Source organism: Muntiacus reevesi, chromosome 2, assembly GCF_963930625.1.
Source record: "Muntiacus reevesi chromosome 2, mMunRee1.1, whole genome shotgun sequence".
In the NCBI taxonomy this organism is placed as follows: Eukaryota; Metazoa; Chordata; class Mammalia; order Artiodactyla; family Cervidae; genus Muntiacus; species Muntiacus reevesi.
The window spans coordinates 71,268,678-71,293,741 of record NC_089250.1 but is presented as its reverse complement, the minus strand read 5'-3'; the positions used below and the strand labels follow the sequence as shown (position 1 = coordinate 71,293,741).

Genomic DNA, 25,064 nt, shown 5'->3' with positions numbered 1-25,064 from the left:
CCCTGTGTGTGCATTACCACACGTCTAGGCTCCTGTTCCTTAGAGCCAAAGCCCTGCCCACCTCCCTCTGACACAAGGCCGCCTGAGAGACAAGGTGGAGTTTGCAGCACTTTTAATACATAAAGCAACAGGTTAGAGGTTGGCATGGTGACCAGCCTTCATTCCACAAAAAGCTCAAGTAAGATACACCCCAATCGGAAGTCATGGCTCACAGGGCCTTAGAGACAAGAGCAGGAAACGCTGTTCCTCAGGCAAGGGAGTGCGGATTCCATCTTCTGGGGATGAAAAGATAAGATGCTTCTAAAACTAGCACGGCAGTGTAAGTAAGGATGCGGGCTAGCCCAAGCACCACCAGGCGGGCCCCAGGGCAAGGCCAGCCTGTTCTAAGCTGGGCCCCCATGGTGGGCAGCCAGCGAGAGAACCACCCCTCCACTGGGCACCCAAGTCCACGCCAGCTCCCATTACAGTCTGTCCTTGCCTCTCATCCTCACCGCTTCCCCGAACGCCTCCAAGATAAGCCAGTGACACCACAGGCTTCTCAGGGAGTCTGAATGTCCCTGCCCTGTTCCTTTAGCTTCTGGGCTCAGCCCACCCTTCTCCCGCCCGCCCGCACCCACCTGGCCTCAGCGCAGGTTCACTCCTCGCATGTGCTCCGTGGCCTGGTGGGCCTGCAGCACTGCCAGAGCCTCTTCGACCTGTGGGGTACATGGGGGGGGGGGGGGCGGCCAGTGCAACAGCCCCAGCAGGGTCCTGAGACGGCCTCTCCTCCCCCGCCTCCCCAGCACTGCTGCAGAGCTGTCATCTGACCGCTCACCAGCTCCCAGGACAGAAACCCCCGAAGGCCACCTTCTACCCTAGCCCGACAGCGGGGGGAATCCTTCCCCTAGGCCGGGTCAGAACACAGCTCCCTGTAACAGTCCTGCCTGCGGAGCTGCAGAGAATGGGAGGGGCTGAAGCCGCAGGCCCTTCACCAGGCTCTCCCCCACCCCCACCCCCAGCAGGTGTTAGCCAGGAGACCCCCTCCTCAGCCCCAGCAGCAGACACCTGGCTCTGTAACCCTCCTCCACCCTCAGGCCTCCCCGCTGCCCCAGGCTCCAGCGCACCTTGGCGTTGAGGGACTCTGGGGACTCCAGCATGAGCAGCAGCTCCGAGTTGTCAATCTCCAGCAGCATGCCAGTGATCTTGCCGGCCAAGTGGGCATGGACATTGTGGACAAGGGGGAAGAGACGCTCACCTGTACAGAACAGTCCCGGAGGCTTAGGCACACACCTGGTGGCTAGCCCGGCATCCTGGGGGCAGGGGGCGGGGTATATCGTGGAACCCAACAGAGAGGCATTTCAGGTTTCGGTCCCAGAGTGGCTGCCTCCAGGTGTGTCACTGAACCTGCTTAGGAGCCTCTTCCCCAAGTGTAAGGTGAGCACAGCAAGCCCCACCTTGGAGGCTGGCTTGAAGAATCCAATTTGACATTATACGTTACAGCACATGGGCGCTCTGGCACAGCCTTGATTGCAGTTTAAAGACTACTCTTGCTGGACTTCCCTTGCACTCCAGTGGTTAAGACTCTGTGCTTCCAATGCAGGGGGCGTGGGTTCGATCCCTGCTCAGAGCACTAAGATCTCACATGCCGTGTGGTATGGCGGGGAAAAAACCAAACTACTCTTGTTCATTGGGCAAGAAGTCATTTTTGTTCATTGGGCAAGAAGTCATTTTTGTTCATTGGGCAAGAAGTCATTTGAAGGATCACATGGAATTCTAGACAGGATACAATAACGTGGAACTTGATTTTTCGGAGGGATGATGGAGCCAAACAGACGAAATAAATTCACGTTCCGCCAGCAGGCACTTCCAGGGACGGGGCCTCGTGCTGGTGGTGGCATGTGGAGGGAGCAGCTAGGACAGGGTGCTAGGTGCCATTGGTGGGGGCAGGAGGGCTTCTCCCACGAGGAGAGCGAAGAAGTTTCCAGGGCACTGCCCACAGAGCCTTCCCCCTCCAGGAAGCCCATTTGGAGTTTCTCTTTGAGGGGTGGGTAGGAAAGTGACAGAAGCCCCAGTGAGCTGAGTAATCAATGGGGTGAAGGCAGTGGGGGCCTTCAGAGAAGAGCCTGGAGGTCTTGGTGAAGAGAGAGCCTAGGGACCACGGCGAGCTCGTTCATTTCATTCTTTTAATTAACCCTAACCCTAACCCTTCAGCAGGGCCTGCCAGACGCCAGGAGGGAGATGCATGCACAGGAGCTCAGGTGTGGGGACACCATTTCCCCAGTGCATGTTTATATCCTGCCTCCCAGCAGCGGGCACTGGGTGACCGATGAAACGTGGTCACAGCCTCTTCCCGTCAGCACCCACCCGACAGGCCATTTGCTGGCAGAAACCCGAGACCCTACCCTCCTGCTCCTCCTCCTACCCCCTTGAGCTCCCCCCACCCATCTCCCCACATCTGGGGTTTCTCCCAGCCTGAGTCAAAGTCACGGAACAGCAAAGCTGGAAGAAATCTCGGACTGCCTGGTCTGACCAGTGTTTTAAGATGAACAAGAGCCTGGGAAGTAAAGGTGCTTTGAACAAGGTCACCCAGCAGGGTCAGCTTAAGGCTGGGGACCTGGTCTCCACATCTGACCTCCAGCTGGTGAGTCAGCTGGTGGCGCGCCCCCCTCCTGCTCCAGGGTAGGAGAACCAGCCACTCACCGATCATCTGCTTCTGCTCATGCAGTGGTGCTGCGGCCAGCATGGACGCAGTCAGGGGTTCCTGTCCAGGGACACGCACGGCGGGCTCCTGGACCTGCACATGGTATGGGGACACATCCCTTAACCACACAGGAGGGCAAAGCTACCCCTAGCAGCTGAGCACAGGCCTCCAGGAAGTCTCTGGAAGAGGGGGAACAGGGGGCAAGATACGGACAATTGGCGAGGGGGGAGGGGCGGGCAGAATCCCTAACAAGGGCACAGTGAACTAGAAGACAAAGTGACATTCTAATACAGACCTGTTCCATGGTGCTAGGAACCAGTGCATGTGGCCAAGTGAAGCTACACATTACTGACCAATAAGCACTTCTTAATCAGGTAGCTTTATGGCCGCATCCCCAGCGTGATTTGACCCTTTCTTGGTGAGTTTTCCCTGGTAAAGAATCTGCCTGCAATGTGGGAGACCTGGGTGTGATCCGTGGGTCAGGAAGATCCCCTGGAGAAAAGAAGGGCAACCCACTCCAGTATTCTTGCCTGGAGAATTCCATGGACAGAGGACTTTGGGGGATATAGTCCATGTCACTGGAAAGAGTCAGACTCAACTTTCACTTTGCACATCTTGGTAACTTCAAAATCATTTTGCTCTCTAGAGCCAACTTTTGTTCATTCTGCAGGAAATAGTTTGAAGTATATACACAGAAATTCTAGACAGGATATGAAAATGCTGACTTGGAGACTTTTTTAGGGGTCAGGGAGATAAACACACAGTCTTTTAATTACAGAAGATGTTTTCAGTTCCGTTCTGCAGACTGATATTCTCACTGCTCACCACTTAAGTACTAAGGAAACCCAAGTTAATTCTGGCAATAACCCAGGCAAAGCGGCTTGTGATGAAAAAACAAAACGTGATCCTAGCCTTTTTTCCCTTTCTGTTAGTAAGGGTGGGAAGCGGAGGCAGGGGACGGGGGAGGGCAGGATATCTCTTCTGATGGTACACATTAATAAATGAAACTTTACAAGCCAAGAAAAGAAAGAAAACCAAGGCCCAGAGACCAGCAACGCCTTAGAGAGGGTTGAGTCAGGCACCCCTGGAGCCCAAACTAAGAGGGCAGCTGGGCCAGCCTTACCCTATCAGTGCAGTGTGCTGGCGTGGAATATTTGTGTGTCAGGAGAGGCCTGCTAGGGGTACAGCATCCCATCACACCGGGTCCTGTGGTCTGGGTACCAATGTTGGCTGGAAGAAACAAGTAGGGATGACAAGGCCCAACAGCAACTCAAAAGCCTAACAGCTCAAAACCAGCATTCACACCGAATTCCCTAAACGGCGTAAAGGGTCAACACACAGATGTGCAAACACCTGCTGGGGGAAGGAACAGATGCTTGCCTCCTAGCCAGCACCTGGGCCCCTGTTCACAGCTGCCGAGGTACTTCAGATTCAGATCTGGAGCTGAGCCCCTGAAGGTATGACTGTGTTCATTCACATAACACAGCAGGGATACTGTTTTCACCCGGATTTTAGGGAAGAGGATACCAGGGTCAGCAGCAAGCAAGATCACAGTGAGTCAGCCCCAGAACGAGGTCTGTAGGACCCTGGAGCCCACGCAGACTGCCACACTGCACAGCTTCCAGTGCCAGCACTGCCCTCCAAGAGGGCCAGCGGCAGGGTCACCGTGGAGGCCGGTTCTGACTCCCCACCAGCATCAACCCCAGCAGCAAGCCCTTGCGCTGCCCCCCGCCCCACCCCCCCGGCCTCCGCTCCCCATTCGGTTCCTCTTGGCCCTGCCCACACTCACCCACTCGCGGGGTGTGGGGCACCAGGTGTGGCACGTGGGTGGAGACCTGCCTGGAGCTTCCAACGGGGGCCAAGGGGCGTCGAGACATGGCTGCTGGCCGGACCACCGAGGCCCTGGGCGAGTAAGCGGCTTGTGGCACAGGGAACACGGAGAAAGTTTAGCCGAGTGGAACAATCAGAGCGACACACTGCACCCTGACAGTTCCAAGGTGAGGAAGGGGTGGCAAGGTGAGCATGAAAGGCAGACAGCGGAGGGAGGGAATTCACCCGAGACCCAGACCTCCAGAGGAGGGGGATGGAAATCTGCAATTACAAAGCCAACTTCTGTCTACCCGGGACCCCAAGAGGCATAGGTATCAGGACCACACACCCTGGGCCCCCCAAAGTCAGCTTCAGGTCAGGGTGAACTTCCCTCTGAAGAGAAGGACCATCCTCAACAGTACTGCCAATGGAGTTTCGTTTCCTCAGCTTTGCAGGAACTTTCACCACCACCAATCAGGAGAGCCTTTGGAGCTCACTGAAGGTGACAGCTCACGTGTGCGTGTCTTCTACATGCACACAGCCCTGTCCTTGGTGTTTTACATGCATCTCACTCAGGCTCATGTTCACAAGAGGAAACCGAGGCTCAGAGGGGTGACGTCACCCACCCAAATGACTAGGAAGCAGCAGGACCAGGCTTGACCCCCAAGTCCACATCTTTAACACATTCTGCTCCTCCCCCCGCCCCGGGAGGGGCACGTGATGGGGGACGGGCTGGGTCACTCACATGACAGTCTGGGTGGCTGGGCCGTCCACCTGGGGGCAGGCTGGATGGGTGGGCCAGAGCCATAGTACGGAGCCTGGGCTGGAGGCTGTGTAGGAGGGAAAGACCTGGAGTGAACGGGGCTGGCAGCATTGGGGGGCGCAGGGGGAGGCCATGAGCAACTGCATCCCTCAAGGACACCACTGCAGGAATGCCAGTCTCCCCTCCAGGGGACTGGTCAGCAAATACCCACAAAGTTGGGGTGAAGGCTCCTGCTTCCCATCTTAGGAGGTCTGTTAGCCCTGGGCCCTTCAGGGCAAGATCTCAGGCTCAGTCCTTGCTCTGCTGATCAGTGGTACTAGCCCAGTGACCTAGATAAAATGGTGACACATCCCACTGTCCTCATGTCAGCTTAAGTAACCGCTAAGGGGAAGGAATGTTCCCCATCCTCTGAGCCATTCATCTTCCTACCCCTCCAGGTCACACAAGCTCCCTCCCCAAACCAGACCCCTCAGGACATCAACAACCAGGAGAGATGTTAGCAGACAGCCCACAAAAATGACCATCTCAGTTGGGAGACTCTGCAAATCCTGCCAGTTTGGGAAAGTCATGGTGCCTGCTGGCATATTACCATAGAAGAAGGTACACAGTGAAGAAATCTAGGCTTGTCTGGCTTAATGCAATCTTTTCCCAATGTATTGGGTTGGCCAAAAAGTTTGTTCAGGTTTTTCCATCACAGCTCATGGATGTTGAAGCTGAAACTCCAATACTTTGGTCACCTGATGCGAAGAGCTGACTCATTGGAAAAGACCCTGATGCTGGGAAAGATTGAGGGCAAGAGGAGAAGGGGACGACAGAGGATGAGATGGTTGGATGGCATCATCGACTCGATGGACATGGGTTTGGGTGGACTCCGGGAGTTGGTGATGGACAGGGAGGCCTGGCATGCCATGGATCGTGGGGTCACAGAGTCAGTTCAGACACGACTGAGGACTGAACTCAAGGAAAAACGTGAATGAACTTTTTGGCCAACCCAGTATCTGACCACAGAGTATCCTTCTCTGCACAACATTCACAAATCTCTCCCAGATCAGGAAGCACTGTTGGACAGACACACTATTACCCCTTTCAGAGGTGGGGTGACCATGGCCACCTTGCCGAGTTGAGTTTCCAGCAGAAGCACCCTGGGAATCCCTCTATGCCAGCAAAGCTTGGATCTGCCTGCTCTTCCTGGCCATCAGGGACGGAAGGCGGGCAGGCAGTCACCTGGGGCACAGCGGGCAGGAAGTAGCTGGCAGGCTGCTGGAAGGAGCCCATGATGGGGCCGCCCAGAGCCCGCATGGTGGAGAGGCGCTGCATGTACTGGTTGGTCAGGATGGCCTTCCGCTCTTCCTTGCGCTGGGCCAGCGCCACATACAGTGGCTTGGTGCCCACGATGCGCCCATTCATCTCTGTCACGGCCTTGGTCGCCTCTTCTGGAGAGGAAAAACACACAAAGCCAAACCCTTTGCTGTGGCCACCCTCTGTCATCACCTAAAAGCAAGACAAGACAAGGGCTGCTGGGGTGAAGAAGGAAGACTCTGGGGGTCAAGTTCCCCTCCCTTCCCCGGGGAGGGGGAAGGCCTGGTGCAGAGGGCACCCAGGAGAAGTTGCAATTGATGGAGGTCCTCTCACCCTTAAATTTACTGAGGCCCACTGCATGCCAGATGCTTGACAGGCCTTCGCATTTGACATGCAGAGCCACCTGAGTGGGGAGGCATGGCCACACCCACTTTACAGGTGATGGAAGTGAGGCTCAGGATGACCTACCCAAGACCAGCCCGCCAGCTACCTGGGGGCTGTTCCTCAATTACTAGACCATTCCCCAGAGTTAGTGAGAACAGGTGCATTTCAGAGTGCATTTTGACCACTAAATTTTCCTCCTAAAGATTTTCCTGGGACTTCCCTGGTGGTCCAGTGGTTAAGAATCCACCATACAATGCAGCTGAGGTGGGCTCAATCCCTGGTCAGGAACTAAGATTCCCACATGCCTCAGAGGTACTAAGCCCATGAGCTGCAACCACAGAAGCCGCAAATAGAGAGCCCGCGCTCTGCAACTAAGATCCGACACAGGCAAATAAATAAATATTTTTTAAAAGATGTTCCTAAGTAGTGATGAAAAGCTGCTTTAAATTGTTACTATATCTGCCTTCATCAGTGAGGCTATAATGAAGTGGGTCGATAGTTTGGGACAGGTTAAAATTTAGGGGCAGGGTTCCTCAGCCAGGCTACAATCTTAAACCTCTTGGTGGGCGTCACTGTGATGAAAAATCTGTATTTCAACTACTCCCTGGGTTTCATTAAACTACCCATACAGTTCTGTAGTTCATTTGTGAATTATGGACAACGTGGGATGCTCTTAAGAGCTGTAGTTTCTAGAGACTCCATTAAAGGGATTTGTTTGGAAGAGGAAAATAATTTGAATTTGTATTTTTGGTGCTTTATCATGTTGATTTTCTTTGCAATAGAAACAAAAATCCTCACTACTATGAAAAAAAAAAAAAAAAGAATAACTTGTCCAGGGTCACCCAGCCAGCGGGTCACAAATTTGCCACAACTAAACCCAATGCACAGTGCTGGAAAACCTCCACTGCCTTGGCAAGGCATGAGCCAAGTTCTTTGAAAATCTCGTGAAGAGATTCTTAGTCTTTTTCAAACTATTAAAGTAACCTTTCTGGGACTTCCCTAATGGTTCAGGGGCTGACTCTGTGCTCCCAATGCTAGGGGCCCGGGTTCAATCCCTAGTCAGGGAACTAGATCCTGAATGCCACAACCAAGACCCTGAGCAGTCCAAATTAATACATATTTAAAAAGAAAAAAGAAGCCACTTTTCCAACCTGGCTCATATCAGTTATAAAGGTGATTTTTAAGAAAAAAAACAAAACCTTTCTACTCTGGAAGGACTTTAGATTTATACAAAAGTTGCAAAAACAGTACAGACTTACTACATACTTTTCACCTAGCTTGACAAATGTACCATGTTAACACTGGGACAAAACTACAATATCAACTGATTGGGACAATACTATGAATTATTATCTACAATGCTATTAACTGAACCACCGGTTTCATTCAGATTTCACTGGCCTTCCTAACATTTCTCTCTTCCAAGATTCAATCCATATTGCATTTACGATTCCTGATTTTTTTTTTTTTTTTACGGTCAAGACACTGGCCTGACTCCATGAAGACTTGAGCTGAGAACATTGTAAATCTGCTCTATTAGAGCCCACACCCTAACATCAGTGATTTTCAACTGCACTTTGCTACCCATTCATACAAGGTCTTGACCTGAGCATTCACAGATCCCCTCAGAAAGATCATTGGATAGAACTCTAGGGGTCTGTGAACTTCGATGGGGAAAAAATAGCATATTTTCACATTAGCATTTCCTTCTATTCTGAATACAGGCAAAGAAAAAATAAAGTAGCATTAGCTGTGTGGACTTTGTCAAGAGGGATATTTTCCAATCACATTAATTATTGCTTACCTCAATCTTTTAGGCTCATTGCCACTTCACTAGTCTTGCAGTTAGGGTTAGGGTTAGGGTTAGTTTTTTCTTTTGACCATGCCATGTGGCTTGTGGGAATCTTGGCTCCCCGAAAGTCACTGAACCTGGGCTCTCAGCAGTGACAGCTCAGAGTCCTAACCACTGGATGGACAAGGAATTCCCCCAGATCTTAGTTTTTTTTCTTTTCGATCTTATAGCTTGATGCATTACTAAAGGAGCACATACTGCTGTCACCTTAGTATTTTAACAAATATATTTCAATACAGCTGTTTTTTGTAATACTATGAATTTTCTTTTATGCATTTAAAAATATCTTCAGAAGGGGTCCATAAGCTTTATCAGACAACCAAATTTTCTTGGCACAAAAACAATGTTTTAACAAGTTAATAAGAACTACTATTAGGTAGTTTTAAAAAGATAGAAAATTATACGATGAATACTTATGCAGAGCTCACTATGAACTTAATCTATATAACATGTTTACAACACTATCATCTCATTTTCAAGCATTATTTTATAAAATAGAAAATAAATTATGTAAGATTATATAAAATTTCCATTTTATAACAAGATAATCACCCCAGTGTGCCTCATCTCTAAGCAATCCAGATTTTAACAATTCCCTTCAATTCAAGAGTTCCTCAAGGAGGTCAGTGAGCCTTCTGAAGTTATATACAAGAAGTGTAAACAATTAGATCATTATTTCACTACTTATCACGGGCAGGTACTCCACTGGCAGGACTTTTAGTTCTCAGGACACCTCTCAAAGTAGGTAATATTACCCCCATATTTTACAGATGGGTAAGTAAACCAAATAGCTTCCTTCAGGTTCTATAACTAGTTAATGCTAGCACTGGAATTTAGACCTAGTTATGATTAACTTTAAAATCCCAGCTTACAACCACAGTACTATATAAAGTATGCATTGGCCAGCAAAGAGGGCCCAGAACTTTATACAAATCAAATTTTTCAGCTTACTGATTGTTCAACTGAATCAGAGTTACTGGTGTTTAATTCACATGTCCCATAGCTTCCTTTTTTTTTTTTTTTGAGAAAAGGTCCTTAACTCAGAAATTGTTAGAACCTCATCCCCAAATAACAGGCTCCCTGAAGGACATTTAAAAAGGATTCAACAGGCAAAAGAACTTCTAGACCACTCCCCAACCATCACACTACATGTGTAGGTCCCAAGGCCCTCACCCACACTGATCTCTTCGGAAATTTCTTCATTCCCACCCGCAGCTCCCTACCTCTTCACAGCCAAGGAAAATGCTGCTGCCACTGCTACTTCTTACAGGAAGTCCTCCTTCCCCTTCTGCTAAGTTACCACATCTCTGCCTCCTATACTGACCTCACCCCCACCACCCCCTATAGTAGACTTGAGTTAGTGATGCATCTGACTTCCCCACAAGACTATAAGCTACTCAAGAGCAAGGACTACATCTGACTTATTCCTGTGTGCTCCCCACAGGGCATGGCAAAACAGCAGGTGCTCAAGTACGGAATGAATGATCACTGTGTCTTTCTTCTTAAAAATAATCTGGGGAGGGACTTCCCTGGTGGCCCAGTGGTTAAGAATCCACCTTGCAATGCCAGGGACAAGGGTTCGATTCTTGGTCAGGGATCTAAGATTCTACATTCCTTGGGGGCAATGAAGCCCGCAAACTGCAACAACTGAGCCTGCGTGCCATAACTAGGGCATCTGTGCACCACAAAGACCCACATGCCACAACCAAGACCTGAGACAGCCAGATAAATATTTTTTTTTAAATCTGGGGAGCTTTTAAATTAAGATGCTCAGATATCTACATTCAGGTTCTCTGACTTGGGAGTCTACTTTAGAGCTCTCCAGGGGATTTTAATGAGAAGCCAGGGTTCAGAATCATCCAGGGAGTCCATCACCCTCATCTTACAGAGGGGCCTAGGAAGACATCTGCTCAAGGTCACAGAGCCAACACCACTTCTCTGATGCTAAGAGGGGTGAGCACACAGCAGGTGCTCAATAAATAATGAGCAAAGAATGATGCAGGCCAACTCTTTCATTTTCCATATGGGGAAACTGAGGCCCAGAAAGGGGTTATATCACTGGCCAGGGCCAGACAACATAAGTCAATGGAAATTCTGAGACATAATTTCTGGTATCTGGCATACAGTAGGCACTCAATAAATGCTTGTTGAATGAACCTAGGTTACAGTGAGCCCCAATAAGTCTAGCTGTGTGAGTGGGGCTGTATTTCTACCCTCTTCCCTTCCAGTCCAGATAAGATGCAGATAAACAACAAGCTTCAGTGGGGTCAGACCCAGTTCTCACTCCGGAAGGAGCAGCATAGCACCACCAACTCCTTGAAAGCCACAAGGCAGGGCGTGGGTGGGGTGTTCAAGGGCAGTGAGGATGGGAGGGAAGGCTACGGACCCCCTGTGGGTGCCCCAGGCCCTCACCTTGGCACTGGTGATCACTCCATAGGGAGAGAACTCTTTCCTCAGTTTCTCATCATCTATGGAGTCATCCAGGTTCTTCACATACAAGTTCACGCCCTAGAAGGAAAAGGACACCCGCTAGAAGCGACCCTTCCCCTCCAAGTCCCAGAATGCCTTGGGATGGAAGGAGGGGCTTATATGGGCTCCGCCCACCAAGCCTCCAGTTCCCAGCAGGCAGCGCTCCGGCACCCTACCCATCACTCAGCCAGCCCAGCACCCGGAAGCTACAACCCCTTCCCCTTTCTCCCATCCCCAAAGCCAAGTTTCTGGAAGTGGGACTGCTGGGGGAGGGAGCCACATTCAGGGCGGCACACACACTGTCACATCGAAGCAGCTGCCCCAGGAAGCCTGACCCTCACCTGGTAACGGGTCAGCCGGTCCTGCTTCATCTGCTCAAACCTGCGCTTCAGCTCATTCTGCCGCTCCACCCGCTTCTGGGCCCGGCCCACGTAGAGCAGCCGCCCGCTCACCTCCCTCCCGTTCATGTTCACCACAGCCTGTGCAGAGAAGAGGCAACCAGTTACCTCATTGGTAACCACTCTCATGAGCCCTTGGTCTTAACCTGGCCTCCAGTCCCATCTTCTGGGTCCAGGGGGCGCCACCTGCAAGTCAGGCCAGCCTTGTTAGCTGAGAGTTAACTGGTACCAGGATCAAGGCCATTTAAAGTGAATCCACTTTTTTAAAAAACATGGGACAAAATTTCAGAGTAAACTGTAAATATTTTTTTAATTGCTTTGAACTTTACTTTAAAAAGTGAAATTTTAATTTGCAACGTTTCCCATACTTAATATTTAGTAGGTTCCAAGTGTAACTACACACTGATGATTTGAACAAAGCAACAAGCATAATTCTTTCAAAATGGTGTGATGCTGTCATCCACAGCCTTCGTGTTGGGGTTTCACAGCACAGAGAACCCTTTTTGCTAACTATGAAGGCTTTAGTTTAGAAGCATTGACTTCTTAACCCATGTTGATTTTCCTTCAGTTAACTGATCTAAGCCTGCCAGATCCCAAACTGTCAGTGGTTTTGATTCCATGAAATCCTACATCTTCTTTAAGAGGTAAAATGTCTTTCTGCAGCCCATTCATAATGAACTGAATTTGCATCAGTTCATCTGCAAAAATCTGCAAAAGGCAGACCCATATGTGTATTGACTCAAAGATGTGGATTAGACACTGGTGTTAGGGAGGAGAAATGTTTGGAAGGGAACTGAATTTTTAAGTGGTCAGTTCATTAGTAAATACTTTCACATGATGATGACTTGCTTCTCTACCTAAACATGCAGATGAACGTAAATATATGTAAAAACACTGAGCCCCCAAGAACTGACTGTCTACATGAGTCTCAGGTCATTACCTAAGACTTTGGAGATTATGGTTTCCCCTGCCAGCTTCATCCATCTACTCCAACTTACCATTTTATAGTTGGGACAATCAAAGTCTACAAAAGGACAGGACTAGTTCAAGGACACAAAAAGTAAGTTTTCAAAGGAGCCCTTTACTTAAGAATAAAACTTCAGAGAAAGAACTGGTCCTAACTCCAATGATCTGTCTTCTTAGCTACAACCTGCTGGATCCTGATAATTACAGTAGAGCCCACACTGGAGGGAGAGACAGGAGAGCATATGAAAAACCAGGCGGCACCTGGCCTGTGGTGCATGCTCAGTGAGAAGTGATTGCTCTCCAGATGGGCCCAGGATCCCACCGTAGGCTGAGCTCTTCCATGACCAGTGAGCTTAATGGGGCAGCAGCCATGGAACCAGCTTCATGGTGAGAGGCAAAATAGGACATTAACCCTCTGTTACTCATGGTATGACCTTGAACCTTTCTCTAGCTCAGGATATATGTACCTAGTACCTACCAGCAATACTAGAGATTTAACGGTGACACAAGACCCAGTCTCTGCCCTCAGTTCTATCCAAGGAGAATCTGGGCTAATGATGGAGACAGATAGGAGGGGCACCTCATCAGAAGCATCGAGGACAGGAAGAGGTGGCTTCCTGATGAGGGAAAAGTATAAGCTGAGACCTGTCAATAATCTATAATTACACTGTCCAACATGGCAGTCACTTGTCACATGCAGCTCCTGAATACTTGAAATATGGCTAGTCTGAACTGCCATGTGCTAGAGGCACCAGATTTCAAAGAATACAAAAAAGGAAATGTAAAAATCTCAGTGTTTATCAATATAAATTTTGTATCACAATTATATCACTGTTATATCACATTGAAGTGATCATTTGAATAACAAAATATATTATTAAAATTATGGGGGTTTCTTATCCTTGCTAGCATGGCTGTTGGACAGTTTTGAACTGCATATGTGGCCCATGTTATATTTCCAGTGGACAGCACTGGTCTAAAGAATACGGGAGGGGAAGTGTTTTGAGAAAACGTCTGCAAAGGCTTGGAAGCAAGGAATAACATGGCACCGCCCCTCCCTGGCCTCAGTCCCACCATCAAGTCAAGAAGAGGGTAATGGCTGGGACTTCCCTGGTGGTCCAGTGGTTACGACTCAGCACTTCCACTGCAGGGAGTGAGGGTTAGATCCCTGGACAGGGAACTAAGATCCCACATGCCACGTGAAGGGCCAAAAAAATGGCTGTCTCAAAGGCCCCTACTAGCTCCCATGTAGTAAGATTCTGTGAAAAGCCAGCCAACCTCAGGGTATGGAAGCAACCAGAGGAGGCAGAAGGTACCTGCCTTCACCACAGGCATGAAGGGCCCTGGCTCCTGTGGACCCATTCTAGGAGGGACTTTTTCCTCCATGGGCAGCTGGAGCCCTCCGCTCCTAATCTCCCTTGTTCCCAGGCCTGGCTCCGCACCTCCTCCATGAAACAGGGCCATGGGGATGCTCCTACCTTCTGGGCTTCCTCATGCTTCTCGAAGTTGACAAAGCCAAAGCCGCGGGAGTGGCCACTGTCATCCCTCATCACCTTGACACTCAGCATCTTCCCTGGGAAGGGCAACTCGGCTCAAAGGGGCATCCAGGAAGCCCCGAGAAGTCCCCCACCCTCCCCCAAGCCTTCAGGAGGCCCCGGGGGCCCTCCCCACAGCCTGAGCTGGGAATAGAAGTGATCCTCAACTCCCTTGGGTAACACGCCCACCAAACTGGGAGAAGAGGTCCTGCAGGCGCTGCTCGTCCACGTCCGCGTGGAGGTTCTTCACGTAGATGTTGGTGAACTCCATGGCCCGAGCGCCCAGCTCCACCTCCCGCTCCCGTCGGGACTTGAAGTGGCCAACGAAGCTGTGGACACACAGGGTGGGGAGGTGCCTACGGCTGCCATCAACTGCCCCCATTCCTGCTCCAGCCCACGCAGCAGGCCTGGGTCCCTTGAGTCAATTTTCGCGGCCTTAGGGCCTCTGTACTCCTCATCTGGGGATTGGGCAGGACAATATTCCAAGACCAAACCACCTCCAACAGCCAAGACTCTATGTCCCAGAATAAGGTTCAGATGACTTTCCTCTTGGGACAAATGCACTGGATCTCCTATTGCACATGAGGCAGCTGAGTGCCCAAGAGACAAGAGCACAGAGTTGGGAGTCACACAGAAAAGGGCTTGAATCCTCACTCGGTAGCTGCCAAGCTATGTGACCCCAGGCAAGTTACTAACCTCTCTGAGCCTCAATGTTCATTCCAGTAAAACTGGGGATCAAACTCACATCACAGGGATTTGCTTATTCATTTAACATGTATTGGGTGCGCTGGTTGTGAGAGAACCAGATGCAGTTTATGCCAGTGTCACTAGGGCAGGTGGCAGGGTGGGGGCGGGAGGCACTGAAATAATTTAAATATAATATGAAGTTTAAAAATTGTAGTTTCCAAGTCTACATAAACATAAAACCTAAGAAACTATCCTAGATTAAGGAAAACAAAGAAAGCATAAGAAAACTTGAGGTACCTATAAGACATTTAGTGCAGATAGTTATAGCTGGCACCAAAAATGGAAGAAAACCAGGTAACAGGAAAACAGACAAACTAAAGCTGCCAAAAATAGAAACACACTTCTGGAGATTCAGGGAAAGCCCACCAAAGTTCACGTTCACTGATGGAGAAACTCTGGACAAAATGACCCTGGGCATTTCACAGCTCAAAGTCTCCTCCACTGCACAGCCTCAGACTTAGGGCTGGGCCATCTGATGAGCAGAACCAGAACCAGGGGGAAATTCCCTGGTGGTCCAGTGGCTAAGACACCACACTCCCAATGCAAGCGGCTGGGTTTGATCCCTGGTCAGGGAACTAGATCACAAATGCTGCAACTAAGACCTGGTATAGCCAGAAAAAAAAAAAAAAGAAAGAAAAAAAAGAACCAGAACTAACTGAGAAAATCACCAGAGCAGATTCTCTCCAGTACCTGTGACTCAATTTTCCCATCTGTAAAGTGGGAAAGATGCCAAACTTAAAGGCATGAAAGTGGCAGGCTAAGCATATGCCAACCTTCCTCCCTGTCTCCAAATCCCAGGAAACAAAAGGTTTAATAAAGTTCACAGCCGTACTGAGAAGGTTGGAAAACAGACAGAGATCACTGAGTCCATGGATGACTTGGCCATTAGCTGGAATCTCCAAAGCATCCCCTCATTTACTATTCAGAATCACCCTCCAACACATGTCAGAAGGCCCATGTTTTACTTGAGGAAAGGCAGTCCCCGGGAGATTGAGCAGCTCACGCGAGGTCCCACTGCCGGTAACCCCGCAGCCGCTCTGTGTCCAGTGTCCGTTAGCTGGCAGCAGTAGGACTGGTCCCAGGCTGGCGGTACCATGACTCTGCTCCTTTGGCCCTGACCCCACGCCCCCCAGCTCCTCACTCACACTTTGCGGTCATTCAGCAGCATTCCGTTCATGGTGCTGATGGCATTCTGCGCAGCCTCGTGGGTCTCAAAATGCACAAAGCCGAAGCCGCGGGAGCCGTGCTCATCACACACCACCTGCGCCACAGGGAAACAGGACACAGAGCATCCAACAGGAGGTTCCCGTAGAAAAGAGTGACAATCGTGATAAATGACCAACGTCTGAGTGCTGGCTCCCTGCCTGTCAAGACAATCCTGTGCCATGCGACAGCCCTATTTTACAGATGGGAAATGAAAGCTCAGAGAGGTCAATCTATTTGCTTACGATCACACAGTAAAGAGGGACAGAATCCTCAGATTGAACACAGGTCTTGTCTATACCACAGACCAGCTTCTAATGATCTTCCTAACACAATGGATAAAAGGATTAGATTCAAGTCACTTGCCCTCCCTTGCTGCATCGTGAAACAACCCAAGTGTCCATCAGAGGAGACTGGCGTCCCAAATGCTGCTTGTGTGAAATTAACTTCTTTCATCCCTGTTATAACACTATGAGGCAGAAGTTATTAACCTCTATTACAGGTAAGTGAAATGAAACAGAGGCTTCATAAATTGGTCCAGACTGTACAGCTAGTGAATACCCAAACTGAGACTTGAACCACCTCACTTCACTGTCTCTGGCATATAGTAATAATGATACACTGTTTCTAATATTTATACACTCAATTTGTACATTTTATTAATGCTGATCTGTTGTAAATAAACAAATCTATTTATTGGCAGGCCAAAAAAAAAAAAAGAAGAGAGAAGACTGGTTAAGTAAATAACATTACATTCATCTTGGTCTGCTGTATGCATAGTTGAAGAGATTTCATGGCTGGTAGAGTTACCTGTAAGGTATATTGTTACCTGGGGGAAAACAAAAATCAAGTCCACTTGGATTCAAGTGGGCATCTACACATTTGAGAAAATTTTTTTGACATTTTTGATAACATTTAAGTTTCTGCTAACAGAAGAAATACATATGTAGTGGAAAACATATGGGCAGTGAGAGAGACAAAGAGAGAAAGAATGGAAAAGTGACAGAGAGGGGAAAGATAAAAGAAGGAAGGAAAGGAAGTAGGGAGAGAGAAAGTGTGAGATGGCTATATTTTTCTTTTTATATAATTTTTAAAGGTGACCTTCCATTTACAGTGATTACAGAATATTGGTTATAGTCTGTGTTATACAATATACCCCTGAGCAATCCTACACCCAACACTGCGTACCTTCCTCTCCCCCACCTCTATACTGTCCCTCCTCCTCTCTGCATTGATAAGCACTAGTTTGTTCTCTATATCTCTGTGGCTGCTTCTTTTTTTAATTATAGTCACTCATCTGTTGTATTTTTTAGACTCCATATATAAATGATATCATATGTATTTGTTTTTTCCTGACTTATTTCACTTGGGATAATGCCTTCCACATCCATCCACATTCCTGCAAAGTAGCAATTTTTCATTCTTTTTTATGGCTGAGTAGTATTCCATTGCATACATAAACCACATCATCTTTATACGTTCATGGACATGTAGGTTGCTTCCATACCTTGGCAAAGAAATCTTTAAACAGACATGCAAAACTGTTAAGAATTACTATTTTGGGGAACTAGAGTTGAAAGTGATGGAATCTTTATTTTATTTCTTTCAACATTGTTTACACTGTAGCAATTAATGGGACTTTCCTGGTGGTTCAGTGGCTAAAACTCCATGCTCCCAATGCAGGGGGCCTGGGTTTGATCCCTGGTCAAGGAACTAGATCCCATATGCCACAACTAAGAGTTCACATGCTTCAGCAAAAATTGCAGCTGAATAAATATTTTCAAAAAACATTTCCCAATTAGTTATTTCAACAGCAGACTTGTTTCCAATTTTGAAAAGATCCACAAACATCCTACTCCCATTCTGCAAGGTTTCCAACTCAAGTTAGGACAGACTTCAAGAATAGGAAAGATCTTGGGTTCATAGAGTCCCCCTTCCTCTGACTGAATTTGCACTAAGACCCCTAGTGACCTTAGGGGACGGCCCACTCAGCTAAGTGACACTTTTCTACCTTGACCACCATCCCAGTTTCCCGACCCAGTTTCTTTCTGGGCTGACCTGTGCGACACTTTTTCTAACATGAAACTGTGACATGTCTCTCTGGGAATAACCCCCAGCAGCTCCTACAATCCACAGAACTACACCAGCCTGACAACTGAGGCTCTCCAGTTGGCGCTGCACAAGTCCTGCTTCCAAATCCATAACCAACACTCACCCATCCAGCCTCAAGTAGGGCCTCTCCACTTTCAACTCAAGCCCAGCTCTGCCGTTCAGATTTAATCACACTGACTGTGCCCCACTCCAAGTCAAACACCTGCTAAGGGCATCCCATACTGATATACTTGTCATAAGAACCCTTCCAGGCCATTCTTATCCTCTGAGTCTCAAATGCCTGATTGGGGAAAATGGGAATAAATGACTTGTCCAAGGTCAGCCAGCCAGCAGAAAAAATTATTTGATTCTTGTAGATACTTAATGGGCTTCCCTACTGGCTCAGCGGTAAAGAATCTGCCTGCAATGCAGAAGAGCCTAGTTCAATTCCTGGGTCAGGAAGATCTCCTGGAGGAGGGCATGGCAACCCACTCCAGTATTCTTGCCTGGGAAATCCTATGGATAGAGGAGCCTGGTGGGCTACAGTCCATGGGGTCGCAAAGAGTCGGACACAGATGAGCAAGTAACACTTTGACATATGCTTAATGGGAAGTCCACTACTCTTTCAAGGGCTACCTGTGTTGTGAAAATTACCTGAGTTAATACTGGGTGGCCAAAATTTTCATTCAAGGGGTTCTGTAAGATGTTATGGAAACACACAAATGAAACTTTTGGCCACCCAATACATTCACCACCACCCTACGAGGTAGGTTTTGTCATTGCCCCCTTTTAGAGGAAACTGAGGTATGGAGAGCTGAAACAACCAGCCCAAGGCCATACTGCCGGGAAATGGAAGAGGCAGGATTTGAACCCAGGACTCCTGGCCCCAAAGTCCAAGGTCTAACCAACTATGTTACATTGCCTCTCTGCTTGGTAGGCTGGCTGGCCTCTGCATTTGGGTAGCCTGGCTCCAGACCAGGGGAGACCCACCGTACCTCATAAACCTTTCCTCAGCCCCAGGGCACTGTCCTTCCTGGGCCTTTGTCTCCCTGGATCCCAATGCATCTCCCTCAGAGCTCAATTTCCTGCTGTTGCTAAAAGTCTCACAATTTCCCAACAGCCTGAGAGCATGCAAGGGCAAGTTCTAACACAGAGGGTGCCATCACTCCCAACCTCTCTCCCGCCCCCACCATCTCCCCAGAAGGCTGGATATACCAGGGTCTTGGGTAGGGTAACTGACCTGCCATCCTCATAATATATAAAGGCAAACACTCAGGGTAATGGACCACATTGAAGGCTTTGTACCTAACCTGGCCCCCAACAGGGCTTCATTAGGGCTGCAAAGACTTGCCCAAGTCACACAGAGCTTTCGTTCCAATCCTCAGTGATCCAGAGGGAGCCTCAAGCCCTCGATGATGGGGACAGACATACTCATCACTGTTAAGTTAGTTTCAACTAAGCCGGCAAACTTACTGCTTCAGATCCTGGCTCAGCCACTTACTTCCCACCCCCGTAACATATACCCGGGAAGAAGTGATCCCAGTTCTGAGCCTCTCTGCCTTCCACGGTAACTCAGGCATCCTCCTATTTACAGCTTAAGAGGCCACTGGAGGAAATTCAATGAGGATGTACATGCAGAAGATCTGCACACGGAAAGTACTGGGAAATCTGCTATTCTTATTGTAGGAACTTAGCACACAGTTAAGATTTCCCCTTCCACTGATCCTCAGAGCTAGGAAACAGCCCTTTCTATCATGGAGCGCCTTTAGCAGTTAATCCACCTCGTCTAGTCTGTGTGCCCCTCTGAGTCACGAGAGGGGTAAGTGAGTATCCCTCACTCAGAGAGGGGTAAGTCCTCACTTAACTTCAGGACTGTGCCTGGCACACAGTAGGAGTCAAGGAAGAGTTCTAACACATGGGGGCGCCATCACTCCCCCTTCCCCAGGCCACCTCCCCAGAAGACTGGACACGCCAAAGGCTGCAAGATAACCAACCAACCATCCTCATAAAATCAGAGGGCAAAAACACCCAGGGTTAGGCCTTTTAGGACAGACTAGCCAGCTGTATGGCCCACTGATCCTCAATTATAAGTCAGAGAAATGCCTACATCCCTTCCCAAGTGATAATACAGTTGTTAGCCCAACAAATATTTATTGAGTACCTACTGTGTTTCCATATCTCATTAGGTACTGAGAGACAGTGGTGAACACGATCCCTATTCTTAGGAAATTTCCATTCTATCATAAGAGAAATGCTACAAACATGATGTCCACTGCCACCATGGCCCCAGTTGAGGGCCTTCTTGCATCTACTTGTTCTGTCCTATACTGTCTACTGCCCTCTCATTCTGAATTTGGGTTGCTCTCATGACTTACTTTGGCCAGTAGAATGCAATGAAATGACACTGCGCTAGTTCTGAGCCTAGGTCTCAAGAGGCCTGGCGAGCTTCCACTCTCCACCTGCTGAGACCCTACTATTGCCATGAGAACAGCCTGAGCGAGCCTGTTGGAGGATGAAAGTCCACAAGAAGGAAAGCCAGGACAGTCCAGTTGATGACCACTCACTCCCTAGAAGCAGAGCCATCCAGCTCTCAGTGGGCATACGAAGGATCCAGCCAAGAGCAAAGGAACGGCCCAGCTGAACTCAGCCCAAACCACCAATGGCAGAATTATGAGCAAAATAAATAGTTGCTGTTGACACCTGCTATATTAAGAGGTGGTTGGTTATTCGGCAATAGTTAGCCAATCCATAGGTGACCACTTGACAGTTCTATGAAGATAAAACTGAGAATGACTATCATGCGGGTGCTAGCTGAACCTGAAACTTTACTGATAAGACCTTGTAAAGTGTAAAGTGAGGTGCTGCTTGCTAACTCTCTACCATCATCCAGGTGTCTAACCCTGAACCACCCGCCCGCCCCACCCCGCTGCAACAGGCACACCGACCTTACAAGACAGGATGTTCCCAAAGGTGGAGAAGGTGTCGTACAAGGCCTTGTTATCAATGGAGTCCTCCAGGTTCTTGATGAAGATGTTGCCCACACCTGACTTACGAAGTCCTGGGTCTCGCTGGGACCACATGATGCGGATGGGCTGGCCTTTGATCACCTCAAAGTTCATGGTGTCCAGTGCCCGCTCCGCTGGACAGGAGGAGAGAAAGGAGCTAATTAAGGATATTTTCTTTCCCTGAGCCCTCAACAGCTTAATTGGGAGCTAAGCCAATCAATAAATGAGCCACTGGCTGGGTCTCATTCAAGATAAGAGCTTGAAGGCTCAAGAGGAATAAATAGAATTCATGTGTGTGACTTCCAGGTAGGATCTCCTTCAACTCTTTTATCATAGTGAAATAAGCATGAATTCCTACCCCCATTTTATAAAGACAAACTGAGCTCAGAAAGGGGAAATGATCAGGAGAGTCCCTATGACAAGGGTGGCAGCAGTTTGCAGAAAGCGAAGCTCAGAGGTGCTGGGTGGCAGAGTTGAGATTTGATCCCAAAGAGGATGGCTTTCAGGAAAGTGAACATCACGTCTCTGAGCCCACTTCTACACTTGGAAAGAGGTGCTGATGATTATACTACTCAAGGACTTCCCTGGTGGCTCAGTGGGTAAAGAATACGCCTGCAATGCAGGAGACTCAGGTTCGATCCCTGGGTTGGAAAGATTCCCTGGAGAAGAGCACGGCAACCCACTCCAGTATTCTTGCCTGGAGAACTCCATGGACAGAGGAGCCCGGTGGGCTACAGTCCACGGGGTCATAAAGAATCGGACACGACTGACTGACTAACACACTTTCTATATCTAACAGTGGGAGAGAATATCACCCACCTCCAGCTTGTCAGACAGACTGAAAATTAAATAACGTGTGACACTCCCCTGGTGGTCAAGTGACAAAGACTCCATGCTCCCAAATGCAGGGGGCCCGGTTCCATCTCTGGTCAGGGAACTAGATCCCACATGCTGCAACTAAGAGTTTGCATGCTGCAACTAAAAGAGATCCCGCATGTTGCAATAAAGACCAGGTGCAGCCAAATACATAAATAATTTTTTTTTTAGTGTTAAAAACTAAATAACCTGTGCAAAGCGCCTTGTGCCTAGCTCAAATAGGTATTTGGTAAACAGTAGTATGTCTAAGCACAACAGCATATGCCCATCGTCCTGCCAGGCGGCGTGCTGTCCCCATCTACAGGGACACTTCTGGTTTCAGAGGCAAGGAGAGGAACCGTGGAATACTCAGTGGGCAAGTTTGGAGAAGTCTGGGTTTTCCATCTAGTCCTGCCATAAACAGCCAGGAGTAAACTCCTTCTCCGGTCTGGAGCTCAATTTCCCATTCTATAAAATCAGGTTGTACAGGACTTGGCAGAAGACGGCAAGAGGCAGTGGCTGGGTGAAGCAGAGCAGAGGGGAAAGCTCCCTGGAATCCAGCTCAGTCACCTGCTGGGAAACCAGCCAAACCTCCCCAGCATTTGCCCTTCCCCGAGGAGGGAACCCCGCAGCCTCCCAGGAGCCTCAGGTAAAGGCGCCCCCTTGTGGACTTATCTGGGGCAGGCCTCTTCTGGTTACGTCTCCAGAGTCTCACACCTGCTATAGTTACCAGCATTTTTCTTAGGTTAGCACTTACCGAGGGCTTACAATGTACCATAAGACACTGGAACTGCTTCCTAGACACAATTCCCATTCCTTCCAGGTTCCTGGGGAACAAGCCTTAGTCCCATTTTACAGAAGAAGAGGTGCCAAGTGTGACGACTTGCTCAAGTTCACACCCTCATGGCAGAGCTCCAACAAAACCCAGCGCTCTTGATTTTTCTCCTCTCGGCTCTGAACCGAAGTCAGGACATACCCAGCTGGTAAGCCCTGATCGATCCTATCAGTTCTGAGAAATGGGCTGTGGACTCCGGAGGGGAGGCAGCTTTTCGGGGTTCCCCAAAGTGGAGGCGCCTGATGCAGACCTCGGGATCCGCTGTCAGGAAGGGCCGCAGACCGAGGCCGAGCACCCCTGGCTGCCCCACCCACCATCACCTGTGCCTTCTTGGGCACAATCTTCCTCACCAGGTGGTGTGCGTTGCTCTCCTCCCAATCACTCTAAAAGGCAGGTACCACCCCTATTTTGCAGACAGGTAACCGAAGCTCAGAACGACTCATTTGCTCAGTCAAGGTCGCACCGTTGCTGGCCTTCTAATCCCAGGTCTGGCTGACCCCAAAGCCCTTGGCTGTTTTCACTCGGCAGCATCACCTCTCTTCCGGAAGGCGGAGCACCAAACAGGGTACGGGGCACACTAGCTGCTAGGTCCTGTCTCAGGGCCCCCCTCCTGTAACTCTGGATCTGTTTCCCTGGCTGCAAAATGGAAGACGCGGGAGTAGCCAGCGGGAAAGCGCACAGGTGGCTGGGATACAGTCTGTCTGTCTGTCCGTCGCCCTCCCCGCCCCCCACTCCCCCGGGGGCTCACCGTCCGCTGGCTGCTGGAAGTTGATGTAGGCATAACCCAGCGAGCGGCGAGTGGCCACGTCGCGGCACACGCGGATGGACAGGATGGGGCCAGCGGGCAAGAACTTCTCGTAGAGCATGGCCTCGGTCACGTCCGGGTGCAGGTCGCCTACGTAGAGCGAGGCGAGCGGGTAGCCCGGGCCGCTGGCGTTCATGGTGGGCGCGCGGCCCCGCGCTCGGCGCCCGCGTGCGCTCACCCGGGCGGGACACGGCAGCGGGGGCGCGCGGGGCGGAGGCGCTCTTCCCACCACGTCCGCCCCCGGCCTTGACCGCGCCCGCCGTCCCGAGCCAATCGCCAGAGCGCTCGGGTCCCGCCCCCGCAGCTGGGACCCCCCTCAGCCTTCAAGAAGCCCCAGGTGGGGGGCATCTCGCCCCGGGACGGGAAGAGGGGAGAGTCCTCACCTGGCCCCGGGTAGGGCTCCGGGCTGGCGCCAGCGGCGCAGAGAGACGGCACTCCATGGCAAGAGACCTGGGTTTTGATCCCCATCACGTCTTTGTCCTTCGCCCGTCTCCCCTCGCTGTGAAATTTAGAGGATTCCCTCTTCACAAGGATGAAAGGCTACCGAGTGCTCTGTGCGTTTTACAAACGCGAGAATTCCCTGCAGGATGCCGTTTCAAAACCTGTGGACCTACCCTCCTGAAAGGAGGCTTTCTGTCATCAAGACAGCCTGGGTTTAGTCCCAGCCATCTGGAACCCTTTTGGTGATATGCTTTTGCGCCCGCAACCCACGGCACAGGATGGGGGATCCTGGTTCCCCGGCCAGGGATCGAACTCATGCTGGGTGCACTGGAAGCACGCGGTGGGGTTCTTAACCACTGGAAGGCCAGGGAAATCCCCCGGCTTGGTGATTTGGGACTGAAGGCTCCATGTGAGAATTTCAGACCGCTCTAAGGCCTTCCTTGACCGGAGTTCTGCCAAGAGCCTTTCATGGAACATTCCCTGATCATCTCTTTCAGCGAAGGGATCCCACTTGTGCTCCACACCGAAGGTTTACCAAGTCCAACCTCTGTGGACACTGCAGGGACCTAACAGATCAAGGTCATGGTGGTGGTCTCACACTAAGCACCAAGACCCTTCTGTCAGTCTTCGTTGGCAGCCCCAATCTGTGGTGTGGAGTCCTTTTTGAAAATATTGGTCCAACCTACCGTGAAATACTTCCCCTGAGGCTCTCCTGCTTCAACAAAACAGGCAGGTTCCCACTGACCTTTGGCTGGGTGTGACAAGTGGAATAGCTTGGGAACCAGGGGCAGGAGTGCATCTTGGCTGCCCCACCTACACTATGAAGCATCAACCACTTCTGCTTGGGCTTAATTTATCTTCCTGTCTTGACCCCCTCCTTCATCCTTGTGGGAATGTGGATGTTTTCATCTTTTTGGCTGCACCCAC

At 49.8% G+C, this 25,064-nt stretch overlaps 1 protein-coding gene across 4 annotated transcripts; it reads right to left on the bottom strand.

The window, feature by feature from the left end:
* Window positions 1-137: 137 nt before the first annotated feature.
* Window positions 138-24,177, bottom strand: PABPC1L (poly(A) binding protein cytoplasmic 1 like). 4 transcript variants are annotated; one of them, XM_065919788.1, is made up of 16 exons: window positions 24,080-24,177; window positions 23,640-23,786; window positions 21,142-21,335; window positions 16,048-16,163; window positions 14,345-14,484; window positions 14,099-14,193; window positions 11,598-11,735; window positions 11,200-11,295; window positions 6,477-6,743; window positions 5,235-5,319; window positions 4,470-4,598; window positions 3,804-3,910; window positions 2,680-2,773; window positions 1,104-1,234; window positions 618-695; window positions 138-275 (listed from the first exon to the last, which is right to left on the bottom strand). In XM_065919788.1, exons 1-15 carry the CDS (start codon window positions 24,162-24,164, stop codon window positions 624-626), a joined length of 1,896 nt encoding a protein of 631 aa, XP_065775860.1. In that variant the 5' UTR covers window positions 24,165-24,177; the 3' UTR covers window positions 138-275; window positions 618-623. The 4 variants fall into 4 exon arrangements, with proteins under 4 accessions (XP_065775860.1, XP_065775861.1, XP_065775863.1 ...); XM_065919789.1 differs by lacking the exon at window positions 24,080-24,177 and having other exon boundaries at window positions 23,640-23,869; XM_065919791.1 differs by lacking the exons at window positions 23,640-23,786; window positions 24,080-24,177 and adding an exon at window positions 22,814-23,378.
* Between the last annotated feature and the right edge of the window lie 887 nt (window positions 24,178-25,064).

What these genes read in the sequence shown, in the direction of transcription:
- PABPC1L (XM_065919788.1), bottom strand. Translation starts at nt 24,164, where the DNA reads ATGGGGATCAAAACCCAGGTCTCTTGCCATGGAGTGCCGTCTCTCTGC. An exon ending in CTTCCAGCAGCCAGCGGACG is followed by an intron (nt 21,336 to 23,639) that starts GTGAGCCCCCGG and finishes CCTCCTGTCCAG; the next exon opens with CGGAGCGGGCACTGGACACC. An exon ending in TGAGCAGAAGCAGATGATCG is followed by an intron (nt 1,235 to 2,679) that starts GTGAGTGGCTGG and finishes TGTTCTGTACAG; the next exon opens with GTGAGCGTCTCTTCCCCCTT.